At 44.3% G+C, this 25216-nt stretch overlaps 1 protein-coding gene across 3 annotated transcripts in view; it reads left to right on the top strand.

Moving 5' to 3' along the window:
- The window catches only part of Sema3a (semaphorin 3A), a 427345-nt gene that overhangs the window by 175836 nt on the left and 226293 nt on the right, over positions 1-25216 (top strand). Inside the window, exon 1 of one of the 3 annotated variants that reach the window (XM_063237422.1) lies at positions 6835-6988. The exons of the other annotated variants lie outside the window; for them this stretch is intronic. Coding sequence (XP_063093492.1) covers positions 6850-6988 — 139 coding nt within the window. The 5' untranslated portion in view covers positions 6835-6849. Of the gene's footprint in view, positions 1-6834; positions 6989-25216 lie in introns of those variants that run through there. 3 annotated transcript variants of the gene reach the window in all.

Genomic DNA, 25216 nt, shown 5'->3' on the forward strand with positions numbered 1-25216 from the left:
TGGACAGGACTACTGTGAAGGTCGTTTTCCAAATAGGCGGGCAGGCACAGTGGGCATAGGGAACAGGAAAGGTTCTGGCTCATTCCTAAGGAAGAGCTGCAGCTCCCAGGGTACCCAAAGAACGGACCAAAGATAGAGGGGGTCCGGGCAAGCATGACTTCACTTCTGCCCTGGCAGTGCTGAGGGACCACTCACCAGCTTGCTGAGTTTTAATCTGGGCTTAGGGTTATTCACAGAAGGAGAAAAAAAGATACAGGCTAAAGCAAGCCAAATGTAGTAGCTTAAAAAAACATTGTGTCTGAGTTTTGGAATCAAACGGATGTGATTGGATTTGATTATAAACAGTTTTGCTGTGTATAACTCTTCATTCCGGACTGGGAGGATCTTTTAACTTTCTCTGCTCTGTTAGTTTTGAAAAATCCAAAACAAAATCAAGAAGAAACCTTGATCATTCAAATGAGCTACTTGGCAGGAAGTGGAGTATTGTTACTCAAGCTGTACATTGCTGGAGAAGCATGTCCTAGGAAATCAGAGCAGAGGCCACACCCCGAACTGCCTCAAACATTCTTAGAGAAGACAGGAGCTTCCCTCCTAGGGCCTGCAGAGGAAGCAGCCAGCGCTGAGTACTCTGACCCAGGAGACTGCCTACGTGTCCTTGGGAGCACAGCGGCGATGAAGAGAGCCACCCGCCCTGAGCCAGCCCTGTGCAGTGCAGCAGTGACCCGCTAACCTTCCGAGCTCACCCACACTGAACCCTGGATGTTGTGGCTCAGTTCCTCCTGCGCTGGAGCTCAGTTTGGTTACAAAACGCATCTCGTGTGCTCATGACTGCATTTTATCTGAACCATATGGGTCCACAACTGGCTTAGAAATGCAATGAACATACGTTATCTTAATATATCTGGTACTCCTGAATTTATGGCCGCTACAGAAGCCAGGAGAAAACCACAGGAGTAATTTTTCTTATAGAATGTTGGCTCTTCTACAGCCATCTTTAGCCAGAAGCACAAAGCATAAATACTGAGGAAAATTTAAAAGAACAGAAAGAATTATCCCCATTGTTGTGGGCCCCCCAAGTAGTGTGCTTCAGGTTACTATTTATTTTCTTCAAATATTTACATTCTTTCCTAACACGTTCTGGAATCTTGGTGTTGAATTGTCTTAAGTATTTCTTCTGTGTGAGTAGCGGAAAAGAATCTGTAAACTTGTATTAGTGAGAAAGTACACTTAGGAACATCCAAAATAGTCCTTTTCTGATTATGATGGAGATAAAGGCTGACATGAACAAGAAGATGAAAAGGCAATATACTGTCATAAACAGTAGTGGAGGGCCAACCATCTCTGTCTCTTTCATGAAAGTAGCAATAAGGTGGACGGAGCCAAAATTTATTTACAACATGCATGTAAAAATAAATTAGATTTAAGTTATGTTTTACATTTGAGAGTTTGAGATATGCCAAGATAGATTTCTGTTTCCATTATTCAACTCTCAGTTATAACAAAATAAAGAAAAAATTGGGTAATTGTAGCATAGTTTAGATTGGGATGGTGTTTTTCTTTTAGGTGCAGGAGTCACGGTTGGGTCTAACAGGCTGGAGGGAAGCACTGGATAAAGGGAGGGTGATCAGCTTTCCAATGCTGTCAGAAAAGAGCTGCAGCGAATTATGAGGGTGCTCAGTTGCTATTCCCAGAGAAAACGTTTTTAAGGTGTGTGTTTGTGTGTGTGTGTGTGTGTGCACGTGCCTGCGAAGATGGAAAACAATTCTGTAGAACTGACCGTGTGCCAAACATGTTATAAATATCATATACATATATATATATATATATATGTTCCACAGAAATACTCTATGTTAGATACTTCTTATTAATTCCTTTCGTAGACACACAGGAATGTGCAGCATCTCAGCGGGGAGGGCTGGAGAAAACGCCACCTCTTCTGTTGCCAGCATGATAATTACAGACCCCAGAAGACTGGGCTTCTCCAGCCTGGGAGACAAGCACTGCTGACCAGCTGAGCACTGCTTATAAGATTTTCCACGTGAAAGGAACTCAGTTTCCCACGCCTCAAGTCCTTCTGCCCACGCATGTCTGATTGAGGTCCATAAGATGACAGAAGAGCATAAATTCTATCACATATCCATGCAGTGCACTGCATTTCAGAAATTGAGGAAATCTTTAAAAAACTGAAGCAGTGGGAAAATGTGTACCATAAGGGCTAATGTAAAAAGAAGAAACCAGTGGTGTATTTAACAATTCCATCTGCTAAAGCATATAATTGCTATATTTTAATTTTTAAGTTATGTTACACTTAAGGATATTATACATTTGTAACTTTATATTCAACGTGACAGCTTCTCAAAGCCAACCCTGCCCACTGTCAAATGAAAGCACACCGTTTCCCCAGGGGTCACCATGAAACCCACTCTCTCAGCAAGTGGGGTCCTGACATAGCCAACGAAGGTGTCAGAAGTTGTGCAAGTTCAGAGTCCACACTTGGTGGAAAGCTCATCAGACCTATAAGACTGATGAACTAGGAGCAGTAAAAAGCATATCTAGTTTTTCTGCAAACACCAGGGTAGTCTAGTGCAGACTAGGGGGAGCTGGTTAAAGCTTTAACGTTTCCAATCCTCTTTCTGAGAAAGTGATTTTAGCACCCATTGTCTAGTTACTTTTCTTGTTTCTGAGGAAAAATACCTGATGCCAAGAGTTAAGGAAGGAAAGGTTTATTTAGCTCACTGTTTGTGGAGGTTTCAGTCCATACTCAGCTGGCTCCAAAGCAGGGGGCCGTGGCTGAGGGGCAACAGTTCATGGCTGCAGCAGACAGCAAAAGCAACAAGAGAGAGACAGACAGACGTGCCTCTTCTGGTCCTTTCTATTATATGTTGGCTACTCATTCTATGGCGAGCTTAGCATTCAGAGCCTTAATCCCAACATTGCCCTACGAATCCGTAACACCCTCTCAGTTCAGCCACTTCTGAAAAAGCCCACCCCCATGACTGCAGGAGGCTTTAGGGGGACATCCAGACATGAACCATAACACGCCTATGTTTCCATAAGCAGATTTAAATATATACGATTGATAGACAGATAGATAGATGTATATATTTGTTCAGTTCTTTACCTATGAGAAACAATTAAGAGTTAAATGTTGAATATGGTGTATTGAGTACATGCATTTTGTATTGTAGTATACTGAATGCATGATTATATGTTGAAACACAGCAATACTGAAAAGTATGATGACCGTTATGTAAAAGATATAATTCTGTGGTTTCTCTATATAAATAAAATAGTAATGTGATAAAAATAGCATTAGAGATGATATTCAATGAAAGTGTATAAGGCTTGATGGGAAAATAGAGTGCAGGTTCACAGGCAAATGTTAACAGTATATAGGACCTGGCTTTTCTATGTGCTCTTGGTCCGAAGGTCTTGTACACCTGATCAAAGAGGGTGGTGGTCTGTAAAATGTGAGTAACAGTATTCACTGTGTGAATGGCTGTGAGAATTATAAACAATATCAGTAGTGTACCCACTGTAGTGTCTGTACAGATTGCTAAATATGAAAGATACAATGTGAGTTTTTGAATGCCTAATTGTTTTGTTTAAATCTCAGAAAATATTAATTCATATAAAAATACATAAAACACAGGTATCTTGAAATCGAATGTTTTGAAATGTGCTAGTCTCAAAAATAAAAGATCATTATACGATATCGTATTTCTTTGCCAGAGTTTAATTTCATGGTCATAGAAACAGGTTTTGTGCAACAAGAGAAATATAACAGATGGCAAAGCCACAATTCAGAAAAGAAAAAAAAAAAATAATCATCCCTTCTGGTTCAGATAGTCCCTAGAGTTCTGGCTTTGGAATAAGAAGAGTTCCCTGCAGCAGTACCTTAGAAAGCGGAGTCGGGTTTTGTGGTTGGAATTTATGACTACATGTGCTGAATCCTGGGTTATAATTGTGGTTGTGGCATTTACTTTTTGTCTTTAGAATAAAAAAGTAGCACTGATTAATAAAGCAATGTTGACAGACTGTTTTCAGGGCTCTGTGGAAAGTATACTAAGCAAATATTCGTTGTCGCCAGAAGTATTTAAAATATTATTATTCAAATATCAGATGGCCAAAAAATGAAACACCATGGAGACTATTTTTACTAGCTTGAAAATGTGTAAGCTGCAAAAACCAAAGTGATCATCCGAGCTTTTTTTCTGTTCCTCCACAAAGTTGAAAGAATAATATTGAAAAGGGAAGAATTATCTTCTCAAAACACAGCACATAAATCTTTCTTCGGATTACTAGGCCACATTTTCTCTTTCCCTTGAACTTTTGCATGGGGGCAAAAAATTCCCCAAAAGCCTGGTGGGACATCACATTACCGCACATCCATCTCTGGAAGCCTCACGAGCAGGAAACAAGGCGAATTCACGCCACTTGCATCAGCAAGGCCGGAACCTGTGGCCAGGGGTGAGTCTGAGGGCCCAAGTCCTCTCCCACCCACGGACGCCCACGAAGGACCCACCCGAGACCGTGCGGGCCGGGCGTGAAGCACAGGGAGGCACGGGCCGGAAGGAAGTCGGACACGAGCTGGGCTCTGGCTGTCAGAGGTCCAGGGACGGTTCTTCTGCTGTCAGGCAGGCCCACAGTGTCCGCAGTCGCATTCAAGTTATCACAGAAAGACACAGGTACGGGACGCACGAAATGGAACACCATTCTGCTTCACGTGTCCACGTCGAAAGAAAATTTTTCCATCATTTTCTTCACATGTTTTTCTTGTACTGGTTCATTAAGTTGATGGAGTCACAATATTCATTCCGTCTAAGCCATTTGCTTCACATGTTATAAATACACTGTCTTTTTTACTCCAAATAAGCACAAGCAAAATGAGTGTATTTATAAAACTTCGTTCTGGGTCCTTCCTGCCTTTCAGTTTCATTTAAGGAGAGCTGCTGCACACACAGCTGGTGGGCTGGGCTAGGAAAGTCCAGCAGGCTCTGCTTAACTCCTGCTGGGACACCCTACAGTCCCAGGGCCTGGGCGCTTCAGAGGGGACACACACAGTGCCCTAAGCAAACAACGTGAGTGTCACACGGAGTGCTCACGTGTTGTGCATCGTAATACTTTAAATGTTACCTGATGTCATTGCACCAAATTATAAATGGGTACCGAGGAAGGGTAAAGGGAGCCCAGGTAAATGTAGCCCAGCTACACTTAACATTGTGTCACAGGACCCATTTTCTAGTCCCCAGGGGAAGTTTCAAAGCCTCTAAACAGGTAGCAGGTTAAACCAGCTTTGCACTAGATTTGAACCCACAGGCGGGTTACTCATTACAGATCTCAAGAACTCCAGGGGAGACTAGATTTTAAAAAATAAATAAATAAAGTGCCCAGCCTGTTTTTGACGAGTGTCTGACATTTGTTACCTCCTTCCGCTCCCCCCCCCCTTAATAAATACTTCATGTGGTGGAGGAGGCCAGGCGCTCGATGCTGTGGAGTCAGAAGTGAAGTTAGTCAGAAAATGATACTCCCTTGTCACCACTCGATTCATGGAAAATCACGGAGACACTTTCCTTCTCCGAGTGATTTCTGACAGTTCTTTAAATCTCCTTTTCAACTAACTATCCTAGCTGTCTAGGGCTGGAATACCTGTGTCACGGGAGACCCCGGGGGAGAAGGACGGGAGCACTCTGATAAACCGCCAGTTTGGGACTCAGTTTCCCCAGTGTCCATTCATTTTTCCCAAGAGAGGCGAAACGCTGTCTGACAGTCAAACTGCAAGCAGCGCCCTGTCCTTCACCGCAGCGTCTCCATCCAGGGAGAGGAGTCGGCACAGGGCTTGGAATATTTTTCATTTGTGTCTCATAAACAAGTTTAAAAATAACACCGAAAAAGGATGCTAACCATATGCTGTCTCACAGTGTGTGGAAAGGGGATGAAGTTACCGCAGTCCCCTCGGGTCCTCTGAACTCAAGAGCCACGTGTGTTTTCCACCACGGCCACTGGGACCATGGTAACCCCCGCATCGCCACCAGCACTGGCCATGGACATGGTCTGGCAAGCACCCCGCAATACTTGATTGCTGTAGTTAATGCGAGTGCTTTCAGACAGATGCTTACAGGCTTTTGTGTTGTCTTCCTAAAAACAATTATTTTTAGAGAAAACAATAATTGCAAATCATGGCTTTAAAATGTCCAAAATCCCCTGAGTCTCAGAATGGTGATCAGTTCTCTGCATTGGATGAGTTCATGGTCAAGGTTGCTTTGGGGGAGTGAGAGAAGTTGTATCATGAAACACAGTGAACCAGCCCTCTGTGGGAGCTTCCTTTACCAAGCCTCATGCATGGTTAGTGTCCTGTGGGAAAGCTCCAGCTTCCACCCTCCACCACGAGTCACTGCCCATGAACGGAAGTTGTCTGCCTGCTCCCTCTGCATCTCTTTTTACAAATGTGGGGACGCAAGGGTACAGACTTGAGAACCTCTGCGGCTTCCCCGCACCCCCACCACATCCTCTTCAAAAGCTGCCCAGCACCGATGGTGTATCACATTTTACTCCTGTGCTGTTGGAAAGGATTGCACAGCTCTGGGTATACAATAAATCTGAATTAAAAAGTGACACAAGCCAGATAGTTTCATGTTCCATCAGAGTAAAAGGACATTAAAATTTTTAAAGCCTTGCCTATTTTACCAGTTGGCAACCGTTTAAAGGACCAGAAGACATCAAGGCCGTGTCGCAGACGGTTTCTGCTTTATTTTTGGAAGTTCTCCGGGGTGGCCACTGATCTGTGCACCATCTTTCCTTCTAGTCACTGGGAGAGTCAACGCTTGCCAGAAGACTGGAGAGGAATGTATGCCTAAGCAGAGTCACAGGAGGTTTGCATTCAGTAGAAATAAGACAAGGGCACAGGAGATGGCATCAGGATCTAAAACTTTCTTGGTTAGACCAACGAGAAGGACACACCCAGAATCAGAGATGCTCACCAAAGACTGTAAGTGCAAAGACCTCTCCAGGTTTCAAGCTTCTTCATGCTGCTGTGGGTGCCCGCCATGGGCACATCTATTTGAGCTCTGCAACCTTTGAAGGGGATAGGCTGTGAATGTCACCCCCGCCCAGAGTGTGGACAGAAACCCTAGCAGGAGACAGGACAGAGCTTCTCCAGTCTCACCTCTCTAGGCCTCCAGGAAGGCACCTCTGAAATGATGGTGGGAGACTGAACACCAGCAGAAAGATCCGAAGGGAAGGGGAGCATATGTCCTTTCATGCAGCTAGTGAAAAATGCCGGCACAGTGACAAATGCTCTACGTGACTATTTCTCCAGGTTGTGCCAGTGCTGGTTAGCTCATCTTTAGGCCAAGACCTGACCATTGATGAAAACTCACCGAGGCAACCAGACACTTAATATTCCCAAGTCCTCTGCCTGATGACAGAGACCTAGTTTAACCCCAGTTTTAGGGAAAAGTTTTAGAGCCTCATCTCAAGTCTACCTTTCACTAGTTTAAAAAGTAAAATTTAGCAAAACCTGTAGGCCTTTTAGAGGAAGTCTTACCAGACTTTGCTTCATCGCCTGTGAATGTGACTTCTCCAGTCACGCTAGCGTGACCCCTTATAAATGTCTTTTTCCACATGTGCTCCCCAGACTATTCTGGGAGGCAAACAAAAGCAGACAATCTAGTGAGTGACGGGAAACATCAGCTCAGCATTGCCCTGCGTGGCTGTGTAGGTAACAACCAGGAGGAAGCAGAGCAGGCTTCTTGGCCTGTTTCACAGTGTGACTGGGCAGCAGTCACACGGGATGTTCCTTTATAAGGGTTTGTCAATTGGCACTTGAAAATTTATATTGTATAATCATCCTCCTGAGACAAGTACTTCGCATGCTGTTAAGTGGAGCTGTCTAGGCTGAGGATGTTTGGGAGATGGCTGCTATTGAGAATCCACCACAGACTATGCTGGGTCATCCTCTGATGTCAGATTTCGGGGAAGCCCTACCCCACAGCCCCTCAACTTGTGGACGTGCAGACTACTGTTCGAGCCTGCCCTCCTTACCATTCTCAGAGGGTGCGGCTGCCCCTCAAATAACTTCATGTGACTTCCTGAAAATTCTCTCTGTGGACCTGTGTCCCTCAGCCACAGCTGCTCTGATCTCAGGGTGGTGTGACAGCGCCTCAGAGTCTTACCTGCCCTTGTCCTGAGGTGGAGGGTTGGGACCAGAGGCTGTCTGGTGACTGTCACAGTCCTTTCCTTCCTACTCTTGCCAATTGTTTGCACAGAAAAGTTTAACTCCTTGTATTCCCCCCACACAGCACCCGTCTCATTTTTACTGGTCCCCGTTTCTCTCATTCTCCACCACGCTCCTTGTTCAGCTTATAAATCACTGCATGCATATCTCATTTTCCAACTCAGTTCAGCTTCTTTCTCATCTTTCTGCCAAGCCCACTGCTGGATCATTGAAAGCAGCCTGTCATCTGTGTGCTGCCAGTAGGACTCTTGGAGAAAATCACAGCACAGCGAACACCCTCTCATGGTGCAGGTTCGTGGCACCCAGTGTCCCCCCCACCAGGTTGCCTGTGATTCCTCTTGGTGCTGGCCACGCCTCTCAGCATCCCCTAGTGACACAGCTCTTCATGGTGGCTCTTTGCCTCTGTCCTTCCCTCTCCTTCTCAGCAGTAGCTTAGCTTCCTGCTGGGATGGAGAAATAACAACCATCAAAGAACTCTTCCAAATTCTGCCATCTGAAGGGTAACTATAACCAGCTCGTTACTTGATGCTTTATTTCTTCTACACAGCAGAGTCCTGTCCAGACTGTTCTGGACTCCGGCACTTCCTTCTCGGAGACACCACACACTCTCGCGCTCCTTCCCTCCTGCAGCTTCAATTTCCTCCCGTGAGGCATAACTCTCTGTCCTGTCGTTCATGGCGGTCACTTTCCACGCACAGCTTTTCTGTATCCAGAAGCCCCTCCAGACCCGCTTTTCCTTCTCATCTTCATTTCACAAGGAAGGGTCTGCATATTATGTGCAGACATATACATACATGTGCCATAAACACAGCATGTGTAGTGGACCCGCTGAAACTCGACGACTAACTAAATGAGTACCATGCAGAAGTGCATGCATAAAATTCTATATGTATATTTCTTAAATACTTACTCTACAAAACTACTCTCACTGAAGTTGCAAATAAGTGATAACTAGGTGGCATAATCTGTCTGCACTCTCTCTCCACCAGAATGGAGATTCCATAAGGGCTGAGGCTGAGTGTCTCACATCCCTTGTGATAGGTGCTTAGTAAGTATCTTCTGAGTAGTTTGCTGTTGTAGAAAGTCACTTAATTCTTTAGCAGAAACTACATTTAGAAACACATTGGCTTTGCAAAAAGCAGTCCACAAAGGCACTAACACAAAAGGAATTCTAATACTTTTAGAGCCATGTAATTTACATTTTTGCATTTTAAAATAATTTACATCATAAAATATCTCTGAAATAATAGAAGAACAAATAACATATTTTATATTATACCATCTAATACAGTTTATTCTTTGCAATATCAAACACTCAATATTAGTATGCCATCCTGAACTACTGTTTAGATAAGGACTTCTTTTCTTGTGTTTGAATGGAAATTTGGTTTCCACTAAGTGGCAAATGTCATTCAAACCTTAGGAAAAGACTTCCCCAATACAGTGGTTTCTCCAACAGCTGAGGAAGGGGTGCGGGGTGCTCACTTTCCCTAGCGCGTCGGACAGAATCAGGCTCTCTGGTTGCTATGCAGCTGCAGATGTAGTATCCTATCTAGAAGAAAATCCCCTTTCTGTGCTTTTCCATGGATCACCTGAATCCAGAGGAATAGGAGTCATTTGGAATTTTGTCTCTGGTGACAGACTGCCCATCCTGCCTCCGGCAGGGGACGGTCCAGCCAGGTGGCGCTGCCCTTCAGCGGTGACTGTCACCAGTGCCAGCCTGCCGCTCAGACTCAGTTTCCCTTCCCGCTTCACATTCACCACAGCCTTCCTGGGATGATGGCATTCGGGGCGAGGGTTTCTTGCAGCAGTTTTCTTTCTGTCCACACTAGCAGGTGCTCTCTTCCTGGCCTCAGCTGAATATGCAGTAACGTATCTAGGAGAGTCGCTTCTCTGAATCGTAGAATATAACTTTAAAATTACTCATGTTATACACTCGATTAAAAACACAGGTCATCAAATGTCTCGGGACACTAGGGTTAAGTTTCTCCAATCTCAATAATTTTGTACCCTTTATTATTGGTTTATTTTTATTTTGGGTCCCTAAATCTCTTTCCTGATTTTATTAATCCACATTATCTGATCAACAACTTATGAGACCTGGAAAAGAAACCCCGGTTTCCCCGAGGTTCGCCCAAAGACCTTCCCTTATTCCGGACTGAGAGTCCTATGGAGTCCAGGAAACAGGAAGCTGCAATTGTTTTCAGGATGGAGTGGATCACTCTGGCTGCTGGGTGTGAAGAGGCTGGGTGAGTCCCCCACAGGCGTGCCTGTGAGGAGTGCGGGCAGGCTAGGCTCGGCAGAGCATGGTTCACTCCACTCAGAGGAAACCTCCTCCATTCAGCCCCCGGCTCAAGGGCGCCCTCCCTGTGGTCACCAGCATAGGTGTCTTCATTTGAGGACAGATGAGGACCTGCTGCACACACTGACCACACACCCTGGTTCCGCTCCTCCTGTCTGCGTGAACACCAGCCCCTTTCAGCTCCAGCCTTCTGCTCGTCCCTCAGGAAGCCCAGCTGGCTGCTGTCCTCCTCACTTCCACAGCGGAGCACGGAGGACCAGCAAATGACACTTTTCCTTTCCCCCAGTCTCCTGGAAACCCACACAACCACAGCATGGGGGGGTCAAAGATAGCCACGATCACAGCACGGAGAAACTGGGGGGCTCACTGAGGCCTTGACAGCACGGCGAAGCCCGAGGCACATTGCTCCTGTGGCTCGCAGAGCTCGGGTGAGGCTGCACGCACCTCCTACTGGGACTCTCAGGGGGAAAACTGGGCTGAGGAAATGTTGTCACCACCTTGTCACCTGCATGGATCAAGCATTATTAATGCCCCTGGACATCCTTTTAGATCTGAACATGGGCATTATGGTTTTGTTATGTTTTTGGCAAACCAAACTGAAAATAGTCCATCATTAGTACATGAGTCTTTACTCCAAGGTTTTGTAACAAAACATGAAATCAAAATGAAAGACTTTAACCCTCGAATCTTTGCCATGGATTTTCAAACAACTTGTTGGTTGAAGTAACTGCTTAAATAAATTTTCTATTATTTAAAAATAGCAAAGTGTCCGTTTAGATTGAATCATGAGGCAGGTTAAAGTGAAAATGGGAAGTACCAAGCTTGTTTCAGCGTTTAAAATACCACAGTGGCCCCTGAGCAAGCCCTCACCTCCCAGATGTCATCTTTAGAACAACTTTTTAAACCCACTGTGAGCGCCTCAGCCTCCTCAACACCCGACAGGCTCTGTGGACCTCACGTGGCCCCGCAGATGTGGATGAGAGACTGCTCATTGTCAATCAGCAAACTTAAACAAGTGGAAGGCTGCTGAGCTGCTGGCTCAGGGAAAGAGGCTCAAAGCCCACAGAGTTTATTATTCTGGGACCCAGATCACCGAAGTCACTGGAGTTTGATTTGCACAGTAGCCACGAAGGTTAACTTGAGGTTAAGTTTCCCAAACAAAATGGAAGCAATTAAACAGTTAAATGCAGTTGGTGTTTTTGCTTTTAATCCAGAAAGCAAAAAGAGAGAGAGGCATTAAAGTTTAAAGTAACCAAGCATGAATTCTTGTGTATCTTTAAGTAACAATGTGATACATAAGAAACAGCCTTTTCTGCTTAATTCTATATTACTACATCCTATTTTTTCCAGTAAAAATGACATCAGAGAAGCTGGAGTATCACCAGCGAGCAGCTGACTGAGTTCCTTTCCTTTAATGGAGCAGCTGAAGTGACGAAGTCTAATTTTGATGAAGAAGGCTTGTAAAGCGGAATGAAGTTATTCATGTTTCTATCAGTCAGTTAGAAGGAAAAGCAAAGTCACAAGAGCCAGAGACAAGTTTCCTGTCACCAGAGCAATGTGCAAGCCTCTCTGACTCCACCTCACACACGGAGCTTCCATGCTTGGTGCCGGCCTGGCTTTCCGCAGCAGCCACAGGGCCCTGCCCTCTGTCCTGGACCCCGCGTTGTGTCGGAGCTGGAGCCAGGCAGGACCTTCTCGCCAGTTCCTTGCATTACATCGCATGAGACCCGGAGCCACTCCTTCTAAACATCCTTGAACATTTGGTTTTGTCTGCAAAAAAACTTCTTAAAAATGACATTTTATCACTGCAAACAAAAGTTAAAATTATCTGCCTGCAAAAATAACCCACAACCATGGGCAAAGGGGGACTCAGATGTGTTTATTATACCCAAGTCTCCTGGCAAAAAGAAGTAAACTGCACTGGACTGTGCCGGCACCAGGGCCCTCTTTCCCCAACTCCTCTCTATCTCCTCTGGGCTGCTGTTCAGAGAACAAGTACTCCCTGCCCGAGACTGGGCTAAGACTTGCAGTATGCAGGCGCCAATAAAGGGGGTGGGCTTAGGACTGGCCTCTTGAAGGTTCCTTGGATCCTGCAACCTCTCCAGGAGGAGCCAAGCATGAACCTGGAGCCTCAGGCACCAGAGCACAAGGCCCCAGCAAGACCAGAGAAGCGGGGTGTGCACTCTCAACTCCCCAGAGCGTGCTCAGGACTCCCCCACCAGACCTTCCCCGAGAGGCTGGAGCTTGGTTCACAAATGTCCTCCAACATGTGCCCTCCTCTGCCCCCGGGGAAGAGCTGGCCACTTGGAGAATCTGTGTTTCGGTTCCTTGGAGTCTCGCATCCCTACAGTGGGACCCTAGACTATGAAAGGTCTTAGGAACTTTTTTCTCATCTCTCCACGTTGGAGACCCTCCCAGCACATGCTGTGTAATTAAAAAAGGAGAGCGGGAGAGATCAAAGCGTGAAGTTTTGAGGTGGAATGCTGAGCGAAATCCTTTTAGCACTATAAACAATCGCTGACATTCTGTTTATTGAATTACATGTCTGAAAAAATATTTTACCTCTTCCAGATAACTGGGCTGAAGAATGCAGCTCTTGTCCTTAGCGTAGGTGGAGAGGCATTCTCGGGGAGCTTTGTGTGTACCTGCAGTGTCTCCGGAGGCCGGGGTTGTGGTGACCTTATGTGCCGGCCCCGGCTGTCCCTGTGGGAGGCGTAGTGGCCGCCGGCGGTGACCCACGGGAGCAGGCTGTTTCTGTGGCTCTCCATTTCTCAGAATCCTGGTCAAGACTGAAGTACTCTTCAATTCCACTTTCCTCATTCTTCCTAGATAAGATGTCAACAGCTGTGCTAAAGGACAGGCTGGACATCACTGCAGGAGGAATCCAGGCACTGAAGGGGGGCAGCCGCAGGACAAGGCCCAAGTCCATGGCACTTACTTAGCTCGGGCTGTCATTATTCCTGGGAAAGAGAGCCCGGAGGGGCTTCCCACTGACCGGCAGTGAGAAAGGCAGGTGCCTGTGAGGGTCACTCATCCATTGACTCACTCAGTCACCTGGTGACAGGAAACTTCCCGACCCATAGTAGAGACGCAGGGAGGGCCCAGGAGGGCAGTCTTCACGTGGAGTCCTGCTCCACCAGGCTCCCCGCGGGAGCCCTGAGCCATGGCCACCTGGCCTTGGTCCCTTAGGTCCTCCAGACTCTTCCGGGGGAGCTGCCAGGCAGGGTGTCCAGCAGAGGGTATTTCTGTGTGCTGGGGGCACCCTGAGTTCATTGCAAGAATTGTGGAAGCAGCGATTGTTTATTTTGTATCTCACAGTTGATTTCCTTCAACCCTTGGCTACTGAAGGGCAGCCAAACAGCTCACTAAGAATATTCCAAGGGTTTATCTTATTACCCACCCACTCATTCTAACCGATGACTTCTTTTTTGTGTGCAGAAACTTCATCTTTTTTTCCTAACTGCAAATGGTAGCGTGGCCTCTCATCGTACCCGTTAATGGGAGAGAAGCGAGGGGTGGGGAGCAGAGAGGCTGCTTCTGTAATATTGCTCTTTTCTACTTTTCTAAAACCTAGAAAATCTGATTAAGAGAGTGGAACAAATGTAAGAAGGTATCTCGATGCTGAATATGTGGACGTGAGCACAAACACACACCCGCACACATAGGCGTGCACATATTTATCTTTTGGGAAATACCTGCGCATTTATATTTTTAAAGTTTGAAAATGTAATAAATTCTCAGTATAGATAGCTTAGAGATGCAAGTAATACTGCATCACCAGGTCTCACTGTTTGGAACTGACTGCCATAAAACTTGGAGAATATGCCGCGCTGCTCTTAGATTCTTAGTGTGCATTCTAACAGAGGTTTTATTGGTTTGTTTTAGTTTCTACAAAATTTAACACACTGTTGTGATAGTTTCTCTCTCTCTCTCTCTCTCTCTCTCTCTCTCTCTCTCTCTCTCTCTCTCTCTCCTCTATGTGAGGTGCTGGGCATTGAACCCAGGCCCTTTGGGCACAAAGCAAGCTCATTACTCTGGAAACAAACACCCAGACCTACTTTTTCTTAAAGATTCAAGTTTCACCAAATTTTACCACTAAAAGTATTTCTGATATCACTGACTATACTTTTTTAAAAAGTATAGTTCATGATTTTTACCGTTTTGTTGTATAAATTTGTGATTATTATAAAGCAATTTTCCTATTTCTATTTACCTGATCATTTCTTACACTTCATTAAGTCTACTATAAATAGTGAAAGTGACTTTGTTTAAATTATTCTCATGACTTGCATAAGACTAACTTTTAGAAGTTAAGTCATAGGATTGCATGATGCATTTACCAGAACCTAAACTGTAATCAGAAAAAAGAGTGTTTGGGATTTTACCAACCTAAGAGCAGAAAACATCACATTTTTTCATTTGCCTTAATTTGATTTTCAATCCACTGAGAAATATTTCTATTTCATCGCCTCTTGAATCCCTTTGGAGGTTGTCTCATTATAAGCTATCCTTGTTTTAATGTGAGGTGCTAGTCCTTTGTTTCTTTAGAATCACTAACCATTTTTACATTTACAGGAAAATAATATGAAGTCTACGTTTCCTCTTATTTTAGTTGTAGTATTTAGTTCTATCTCCCGTTAGATTTTACATCATCATGTACTTGAGATTCTTTTACCATGTTTCCGTTGTCTTTGAGCTTGCAGTCCTGGTGTCCAGCTCCTAAATCTGCCCCACTCCTTGCCACCACCAGGGTGACTGACCAGGAAACAGGGTCCCTCACCATCCCGCAAGTCAGGGTTCGCACCTGCATGCCTGGGTCAGACCCCTGCAGGCCAGCCTTGTGCTGGGCTCTGGGAAGCCCGTTCCCTGGTTCCCATCTGGAGGTGTCCTCCCTGGTGGCCGGCACCTCCCTCCGCCTTCTCATCCAGCAGTGCAGTTCGGTAACGCTCCCCCTGCTTCTGTGAGTGTGTCTAATCCCACTCAACCAGTCTCTCAAAAAGACACTTGGAAAGGAATGCAGTGCTCCCTGGGGATGAGTCAGAACCCTTCATCTCAAGAGCCTTTAATTAGTCACATCTGCAGAACCTAGACCACTTAGGGGGCTTCACACCTTTGGGCACCGCAGACTCTGGCATGGAGGGGCCCCGATTCACTCTACTGAAATTCTCTCGTAAAACTCATTTATTGTAAACTAACAATATCCATTTCTGTATGTTATCACCTCATGCAATTCTCCTGTTCTCTCTCCCTTTCAATCTGCTAAATCTAGACTAGTTTTTGTATTTATTTTGTAGTATTTATAACAAATAGCACTATGTATTTGATATCCTATAAGCTGACCTATCATTTGAATATAAAATACTAATCTGAAGCACCTGAGAATCTAAGTGATCCTGTTTCATAGTTACACATAATGCTTTTAATTAAAACACTCAGATTAATAAAATCAAGGAAAATATGTATTCTGACTACAAAATTATAGAAAACGTTTATTATAATATATAATGTCCAAATTTAAGATTTATCAGGAGCAAACATTTTGTAACTCCTCTCTCCTTCATCAGAGTCTTCCCTGCACTCCTCATGATGGTAAGCTTGTCCTGTGTGCAGCCCTGTTCTCGGAGGGAATTCACCCAGCTCCAAAGTGGACCAACGTCAGTGACGCATTAGTGCTTCAGCTCTCTCTGGAATGTAAAAAGTATTCTAGCCCCAGTGGTTTTTCTTTCACAATCTAATTTTTAAGTTATTAAAAAGAAATTAGTACTTATATAATACAATTGATACTGCATTTTTAGTCAAAAAGATAAGCAGGTATTTCCTAAAAATCAATTCAGCACATAAGAGTCTCAAAAATTATCCTGTAATTATTGCAAGTAACAATACAACACTGCAAAAATATTATCTATCCCACACATTATGGATTCCTCTTGGATATTTGTGTGAGAGGGAACATGCCACAGGAGGGCATGAAACAGCTTGTTTACAGTGTGCTTTGTGGATATAGTCATCTGTAAGCAATGGGTTCAATGTTTTAGCAAAATAAAATTGGCTTGAGTTTTTTAGACAAGTATTTTATAAATGAAGAATAATTTTTCTGATGAGAATAAAACTGATAGATTATTTCCAAAAGATGAGAAGTATAAAACAAAAGAGGCCTTTTATTCTGAGAACACGGAGAGAGATAACCAGCCCCCCGCCCCCACCACTGGAGTCTGGCTTTCTCCCTGGTGGACACGTGGCATTGGGGGTATGTAAGTAGCCTCGTTTTGGGGTGGAACCTAAGGGGGAATCAGGGATGCACAGGTAGCCCATTAGTCCTAGGTTTGGCACCATAGGTAAGTTCCCAGGGGCGGGGAGGATGGAGTCACAGGTAAATTCCTAGGCAGGGACGGGAGATAGGAGCTTCCTGGTTCTGGTTGAGGCTTTCCTGGCTACAGAGTCCTGTCTGGGCCAAAACCCTTTCAAAAACCTTTTTAAACATTTCACTTTTGTTACATAGAATCTATCATTTCTTAAATGCTTGCTTTTAACTTGCGCAACCATGGCGTCTTTCAGACTAGTTTGAAATTCATTTGTTATTTAAATTTTTTGAAAACCTTTTTTTATTTTACTATTATATTTTAGTATTATCATTATAATATGATTTTTCTATGCTCTTGAGGTTCTTGGATTTGATATATAATTACACATTTTCATAATTTTCCTAAATACAATTAAAGAGAAATTCCTACATATGCACATTTACAAAAGTATACACGAATAGATTAGTGCAAGTTACTTGAAAATTTTAACTAGGGCAGGCAAAGGTTTGCATCTCTGTCTTTATGCCTACAGCACTAAGTTGTTAAATATTATCTATGCTATGGCTTGGATCTAAGGAATACCCCAAAGTTTCATGGTCAGGAAGCTGATTGGCTGGGAGTGGGCACTGTTCCCTCAGCGCGCTCACCCCAATGAGTGTAGCAGCACAAGTGCTGTTAGGATGTGGGCTTGGTTGGAGGAGGGTCTGGGGCAGAACCCCTGAGCCCCACCCCTCCCCCTTCTCTCCCTCTCTGCCTGTTGGACGCTGAGGAGCTTTCGTTCCAGGGTGCCCTCTCTCAATCTGTTTCTGCCTTGCAGCCCATCAGCTATGATCTAAGATTGTGAGCCAGAATACACCCCCTGTCTTTTACATCTCGGGTGTCTGGTCTTTTGCCTCAGGGATGGAAAGTGGCCTGGACATTGCACATGTAATTGCCAGGACTTGATTCAGAAGCTCCTATTCATTTCTTTTGCCAAACCAAGAGATGTGAGGCAGCTTATTTAAGTACATAACTTTAAAAATTAATGATATAGACCTACTGCTTCTGTGTCTACCAGACTATCCACTGTCATTGCTGAGTTCAGTTGATACTGGAATCAACAGCTCTGTCTAGCATCTGCAGCCTCTCTTCCCAAAATGGTGCATGCTGGGCCTTGGCTCCACTGGCCTTATTCAGACAGCCTTAGTGCTTATTCATCCGGATGCTGACTTGAGATGGACCCTGCCGTCTCCTTTTCAGGAATGAGCTTAGAAGTCAGCAATTCTCACTCAGATGCATTCTCATAGACTTGGTTAAGCATCTCAGAAATGTCATTATGGTTCATATCTAAACATCCTCATGAAGCCTCAAGGGTGGAAAGGAGAAATACTTTGACAAGAGAGGCCCGGGACAACCTGTCTGAGTAAGGCTGCATAGGGAATTGGCTCCCTGGCTGACCGGAGCCGCAGGAGACAGGAGGCCAAACTCGAGCAGGATCAGCTCTCAAACTTTATTGCGTACAGCGAACCGGACCTAACAAGGTCCGCCACCCTCAACGTTAGTTCCTCTTCCGCCCGTTGGGGGCAGGAACAACCTCTTATAAGGGGAAGCAGTATCCAATCACAGAGAAGCGCGCCTAACAAGCTGATAGGCTAGCGTCACGGGTAACTGGGCAGATATGACAATTTGGCGGGCTTGTTCAGGCCGGGAAGAACCCGGAAGCAGGAAATGGGCGCCATCATAGGCGGCTTCCCACACCTGGCTTGGGTTCATAGCAGTCAGTTACCCAGGCACTCGGGGCTTCTACACCTCAGATTCAAGGGAACCTGCTACCATTCGAACTAGTAGCAGACTTTGGCATTGTTCACGTAATGCTAAATTTATAGGCATACAGAATGTGAGAGCTGTGGGGTCAGGGAGGCTTCTCCCTGCATGTCAAGGAAGATGTGGGGGCCAGTTATCCCTAAGACGGCCATGTGTGAAGGTACAAAAGTGATGCTAACCGTGTAATGGAGATCACAGAAAGTTAGAGAAGATAGGAATGTGGGTCTCTCAGGGGAGTCTCAAGGCGTGAGCAAAGCCAGCCCAAGAGAGAAGTCACGAGGCCTGCAGCCACCACTGGTGCTGTAGGGGTAAGAGCACCTGAGTCCTTTGAAATTCAGACCCTTGGACAGACCCTTACTTTGGTGCTAGACACAGAGATACAGGATGTATTGTTCTTGCTGGGTTGTGGTCTTGCTTTGGTTCCATTTGTTTCTTTTACAATGTCCTTCCTTTTTGGGATGGGTGTGTTTGTCCTGTGCTTTTGTATGCTGGCAGTACTTAGCTTTCCTTTGATTTCTATAGAGGCTAAAGGTTTGCCTTTAATCTGAGAAAATATTGGATTTGGACTTATAGAACTGCTGAAATTAGTACTTTGGTAACCCTTAGAGTTGAACCAACACATTTTGCATGAAAAGAGGCATGTATATGTTTGGTGGGCAAGGGTTGTAATGCTATGGTTTATATGGAGATGTTACCTAAAGTCTCATGTGATCACAGGTAGGACTTGTGGAGGGTGACAGTTGATAATGGGGCTGTACAGTGGGCTTTCTGCTGAGAAATATGGCCTGGAAGGGTTTATCTGCCCTCTCCAGTTGTTCTTCTCTCTCTGCTTCCCAGCCACACTCCAACTACCAAGCTGACCTGCTTAGACCCTGTCAAGTGTATGCTGAAGTATGATACAAAATCAACCTCTCTTTCCTTAAGTTGTAGATGTTGGGTATTTTTTCCCAACAAAAAGAGACATAAGTAGGACATGCATTTCTGTTAACTGTGTTTAAGGCAACATGTTAACTGGTATATCACAGTGACTAAAAACATAGACTTACAGAGCTGGATAGAAGCCTGTCTCAGATGTTTGTTGTTCAATCATCTTGATTATAAGTTATCTGGCCATACTATGCTTAATTTCCCTTATTTGTGCAGTAGAGATAATAATAATATCTAATAATAGCAGCTAGTTGTCAGAATTCAGATTTGATAAGTATTAACCATTTAGAGAATGTGCTATTAGGTTTTAAGCATTAAATTTCATGCATGAAGTCTCTTTCTCCGCCTCTTCCATTTGCTCCTCCTTTCCCATGTTTCATTTCTCCTTTTTCTTTCATTTCTTTAACTTTTCCTTCTCCTCTCCTCCTGCTCCTCTCCTTTTCCTTTTGGGTGTCTCTCATGTTTCTTGATTTTGAGCATCTTGACAGCAACTCCCCAGTTAAATGTCTTACATATTTTATTAACCAAACACATGATTAGCCTGAGAGGGAGAATGAGTGGTGAGCTGGAGGGGTAACTGTTCACCAGTTCTTTCAGATTAACTCAAATCTTAATCATAAATCAGTAAGTGAGATAAATGCTCTGAAGTTGTTGCTCAGAAATTCAAATGTCCCTCTTGCTGTGTTTGTGGGTTTTTAAAAATTATGCAGTAAAGTAGGTGTCTTTGTTTTAGTCTCATCAGTTTCATCATATACTTAATCTCTAATTATACTTGATATTAATTACTTTAAAATATAATCTCATTGCTCATTATTTATTATACCATCATAAATCTGAGTTTTTAAACTAAGCTTCCTTCTTTTTTATAATGTGATAAAGTTTATTTTAAACAGATTACACGTATCGCTGCTTTAAGCATCTCATTCACTGCTACTCCTCCACACACGCATCGTTGACTTTATCCTTCTAAAAAGCCTGTGTTTTAAAGAAATCCACAGTCCTGCACAGCTAACTTAGAGAAGTAACTGAAACACTGAGCAACTCTGGCGTGAAATCCACCAACACGGAGGGAAAGAAACGTGCCCCACAGCAAGCACCCTTGAGCTGGTGTGATGCACTGCGATGAGACAATCAAGAGAAAGAGGCCAAGCCGGTAATTGCCTGGATCCACGCGAACTGTGGACCCTTGGTCTAGACCGAATTAACATCACAGATGGAAAAATCCAGACATTTAGGAGGTCGGGGTTAGTCGCTGTGACTCACAGCGCATTGTGGAGATGCAGGTAAATTATTTGTGGACAGTGAAGTTTTAAGGGATGACGGAAATCATACGGTGAAGGACGGCTCTGACATGTTAGGCCCCTGTGCTGGGAATGTGCTTTTTCTTTTGCTACAGGCAGCTTCCCTGCCAAAAACTTCCCATCGCGCTGATGACGCAGGGCTGGAGGGAAGGAGAGTTAGCTCTGTTAGCGGGCTGCTCTGGGTACCTAGGGGAGACGTGATGAATGTCCAAATCAGGTCAGCACAGCAGGGAGCGTAAAGGAAGTAGCACCTCATCCAGAACTTCCCCGCGTCTGCCCACTGACAAACACGGGACAGGCACATCATCAATATAGATGTGGTGACGAGCTACGAGGCATGAGGAGGGAGTGCGAGAAGTCTGGTGTTCTACACCCAGGCAGCAGGGAGGAAGGCCTGCACTTGGCACTGCTGCGCAGCAAGCGGAAAGGACATTTGGAAGCAAAGCTAACGAGCTCTGAATTCGCACCAGTGGAATCTGAGGACCGCTGGCATGTTTGTACAGTAAATAGCAGGCAGTTAGGCACGCACTTCGATGTGTAGATAACAATTTGAGAATCGTCCAGAAAGAGGGTTTTCACAGGGACGCAGATTAGTGAAGAATGTGTACAGTGAAAGGAATCAGCTCCCAACAAGAGCCCCCTGAACTGTCTGTTCTTGGGGACAAGCACAGGGAAATAGCTGGCCGAAGAGTTCAAAATGCAGTGGTGTAAAACATGCTTTCAGGGGCCCTGGTGACAATACGCTGAACCCTGTCAGGTTTTTCCAAGCGGTTCTATAATCAGAAGTCTTTGGGTTTGATACTAAGCTTAGTGAAAACTGATCGTTACAGTCACTATTTCAGTAGGAAAGTAAGTCAGGAAACTAGGGTTCAGTTTGGAAAGAAAATAGAGGAAGTAAAACAATTATGTCTAAACTTTTATTGTCCTCAAAGTGAACATACTTCAGTAGTATTTATGAGAGTAATATATATTCATGCAGGAACTACAGTCAGTATTTAAAGGCATGGAAGAAATGAAAAGGAAACAGAGGAAAAAATTATGCAAAATTTCAATGTTGAAAATCAATAATAATTTAGTGAAAAAATTTTCAGACTGCAAAATACATGTAGCTATATACAGTACAGTACATACATATATATACGTTATTGCATGTAGTGTTCAATATATATTCACACATACATGACTGAGTGAAATATGCCAGTTTATTACCTTTCGTTTCTCCTAATAATTCAATAAAATATTTTATCATATCAATATACATATGCAAGTACTGCCACATGCTACTCCACTATACTTACCTGATTTATGTAAGAAGTTCGTAACTTGTATCCAGAGGTAAACATATCGATGCGCTTGGCTGATAGCTGTCTTCAGTCAATTGCTAGTAGCAAGGCTTCGTTTTAAAGCACGGATCTATGAGGCTGATTTGATAGGCTTCACCAGGGCCCCTTGAGAAGGTCTCACTGCAGTTGCACCCAGGGAAGCTGAAATCAGATTCGCCCCTGTCCCATGCGGACTGAGAGGCTCCTGGGCAGCTGGGCTTCCACTGGTGCTGGGAAGCATCCTGGGCAGGCACAGGCTTTCTCAGCTGTGGTCTGCACTCGGGAACCGAAGCCCGATGACCATCGTAGGTTTGGGAGTTGACAGGGCACAAGCAGAGGAGGCAGAAAGCCAGCCTGAGGCTGAGAAAGCAGTGGTGAGACAGGAGGACAGGTGAGCACAAGGCAGGTGAGCACACAGGCAGGGGGGCGAGTTGGAGAACACCATGCTGGACACCAGGGTGCCCTGCGCAAGAAGCTGCCAAAGCGTGACACAGGGGTAGGTCTTGGGGGCACGGGCTCCAGGCCCATGAGTGAATGGATGAGAGAGAGCTGCTTAGCTGGAACATTAAAAGCCAAAGAAGAGAAGAATACCGTGCTCACACTGGGCTCAAGTCAGCTAGGAAAATCAGAGCACTCTGGGAAGCTGGAGAAGGATGATTCGGGAAGAGGCAGCCGAGCTGAGCGGCACTGTTGAGAATTAGCAGAGGCCACTGCAGAGCTGGGCCAGGGCCTCGGGGTGGCAGGAGGAGGGACAGTCCTGCCCCCTGGGCTTTCCCAGGGACAAGGGTAAGGCGTGGGTTCCACCTGGCACTGTGGATGTCAGACTTCTGTTCCAGTGCAGAGTGGAGACTGTGCTCTAGAAAAGCATAATTACAGGACTAGTAAACATTTTAAGGGATCTACAGTGCAGCCAGGAACAGTTGCAGGCTGGACATCTCCAGAGAAACAGAACAAATGGTAGGACTGCCAGCATCCCACCCCTAAGCACCAACGTGCTTCACTGGGGACCTTTCTCCTTATCCCTCACATTGCATGATGGTCACGAGGTCAGCATTTCAAGTTTATTTTTTATTTTACCAGCATAGGTTTTCAGTACACTTTGGTTACAGCCACATCTTAATTCCTATTACATCTTTCTTTCCTCCTCTCCTTCCTCCCTCCATCTCTTGGTCCCCTTACCCTTTAAAAAAGAACTATCTTGCTGTTTCTTATTATCTGTCTTTATTTGTACTTTGAGTTCCTCATATGAGGGAAACAATGTGGTGTTTAAGCTGGCGTTTCTGATTTATTTCACCTAACATATGGTCTCAAGGAGCATTCATTTTCTGACAAATGAATGAAATATATACTTCTTTCATACTAAATAGTACTCCAAGATTCAGCTATTATGATTTGTGGTGCTATACGCAGGGACTTGCATGTGCCCTCCTAACACATGAGGTCTTTATCCTTGGAGTGAGGTCACTATTGTGACAAACAAATCAGAAAATCAAACTGATTACTGTGGTTCTGTGTGAGAACTTTCTCGTGCAGAACATCCGGAGAGTCACGTGGTAGTCACGATATTTTAAAAATATTAACAATTCAATTTCTTGCATGCATAAGAAGAGCCATTGAATATCTGTTGCTCCTGGACCTGATCCCTAAACGCATAATTATCTTGCACAGCAGATTTTACCAGACTCACTATCTGGACACCTCATAAATAAAGAGAAAGGTATCATGCTTAAGTATTTCTGCCTTTTTACTCAGGATACTATAAATAACCTGAGAGAAAACTCAAGGCAAAATTAACTCAGTTCATTGCATGTATTCAACAAAGTGAGGCAGGATTGTGGTCTGATTGAATATATTGGGCTGCTACTGAAATCTGTCTCAGGGCTTTTACTCAAAGTGACTGAGTCACATTTTTATTACCTTTAATTAAAATTTTCCTATTCACTTAAATTATATTCAGAGCCAAAAACAACTTTCATACGTTTATATTTAAAAATTGCATTCTTGTTAATTGGTCCATGAATTTCTACTGTATACCACGTTTTACAGAGTCTAGGAACATGTAAGTTTCACAACTCTATGAAGAAAATCCTATGTCTCTTTTCTTTCTCTTTTTCTTTTTCTTTCCTCCTTTCTTTTGGATTGAAGAATGAAGAACAGAGAGGTATAAAAAAGTAGTCAAATTATGCAGTTACTAAGGTTGTAGATTTTAAAGCATGTTTTAAAATATTTCAGTTTTTTGAAAGTATTTATCAGAATGGAATATTTACCCAAGATAATAAATATATTCTTGTTCAGTGAATATATCCACCAAAAAAGAAGGATGTACATTGAATTACCTTAAATTCCTTCCTTATATTCTCAATCTAAACCATGTTTGAAAAATTTCAAGATGTCATGGCTTGTATCTTTGGTGAATTACATCTTTCAGTTTGCAAATTGGCTATAGAGAATCTGCAGTTTTGAAATACCTAAAGCAACAGTGGAAGAACCCTAAAAGCCAATCACACCGCAACTGTCATTTTTCTAAGGCTAACATGAGGTTATTCAATAAGTTAATACTTTGTTCTCAGTATCTGTGATGTTTAATCCTGATTGTATATGCTCGTTGGATTAAGAAAAGCCTGGTACGTTACCGAAGCATGCCCCTGGGTATGTCAGAGAGGATCTTGGAGGTGGGATCTTGAGGACTCTACCTGGCCTTGGCATTTTCTTCTCCTGCTCTGTGTCATAGCCACTATGAACTAGGCAACTTTGCTCCACTGTGCCCTTCTGCTGTGGTGGTCTGGGCTTTTGAGCAGCCTACCATGGACTGAGTTCCCTAAAACCGTGAGTCTAACTAAACCTCCCTCCTTTAACTTTGGGTGCCCGGTATTGTATCTCAGTGTGGGGAAACCTGAGGAATATGGTACCAAATACAACACTGGCCTTCAGCTAAGGAAGGAGCTCTCTCTTGGCTTAGTCCAAAAGAAGGAATCTCCAGGCAGAGCTGCCAAGGGGAAGCACCTACAGACTGAGCAGACCGA

This window comes from Cavia porcellus, unplaced genomic scaffold (genome assembly GCF_034190915.1).
Source record: "Cavia porcellus strain 051 isolate PalLab524CR breed Dunkin Hartley unplaced genomic scaffold, mCavPor4.1 scaffold_2, whole genome shotgun sequence".
NCBI lineage: Eukaryota > Metazoa > Chordata > Mammalia > Rodentia > Caviidae > Cavia > Cavia porcellus.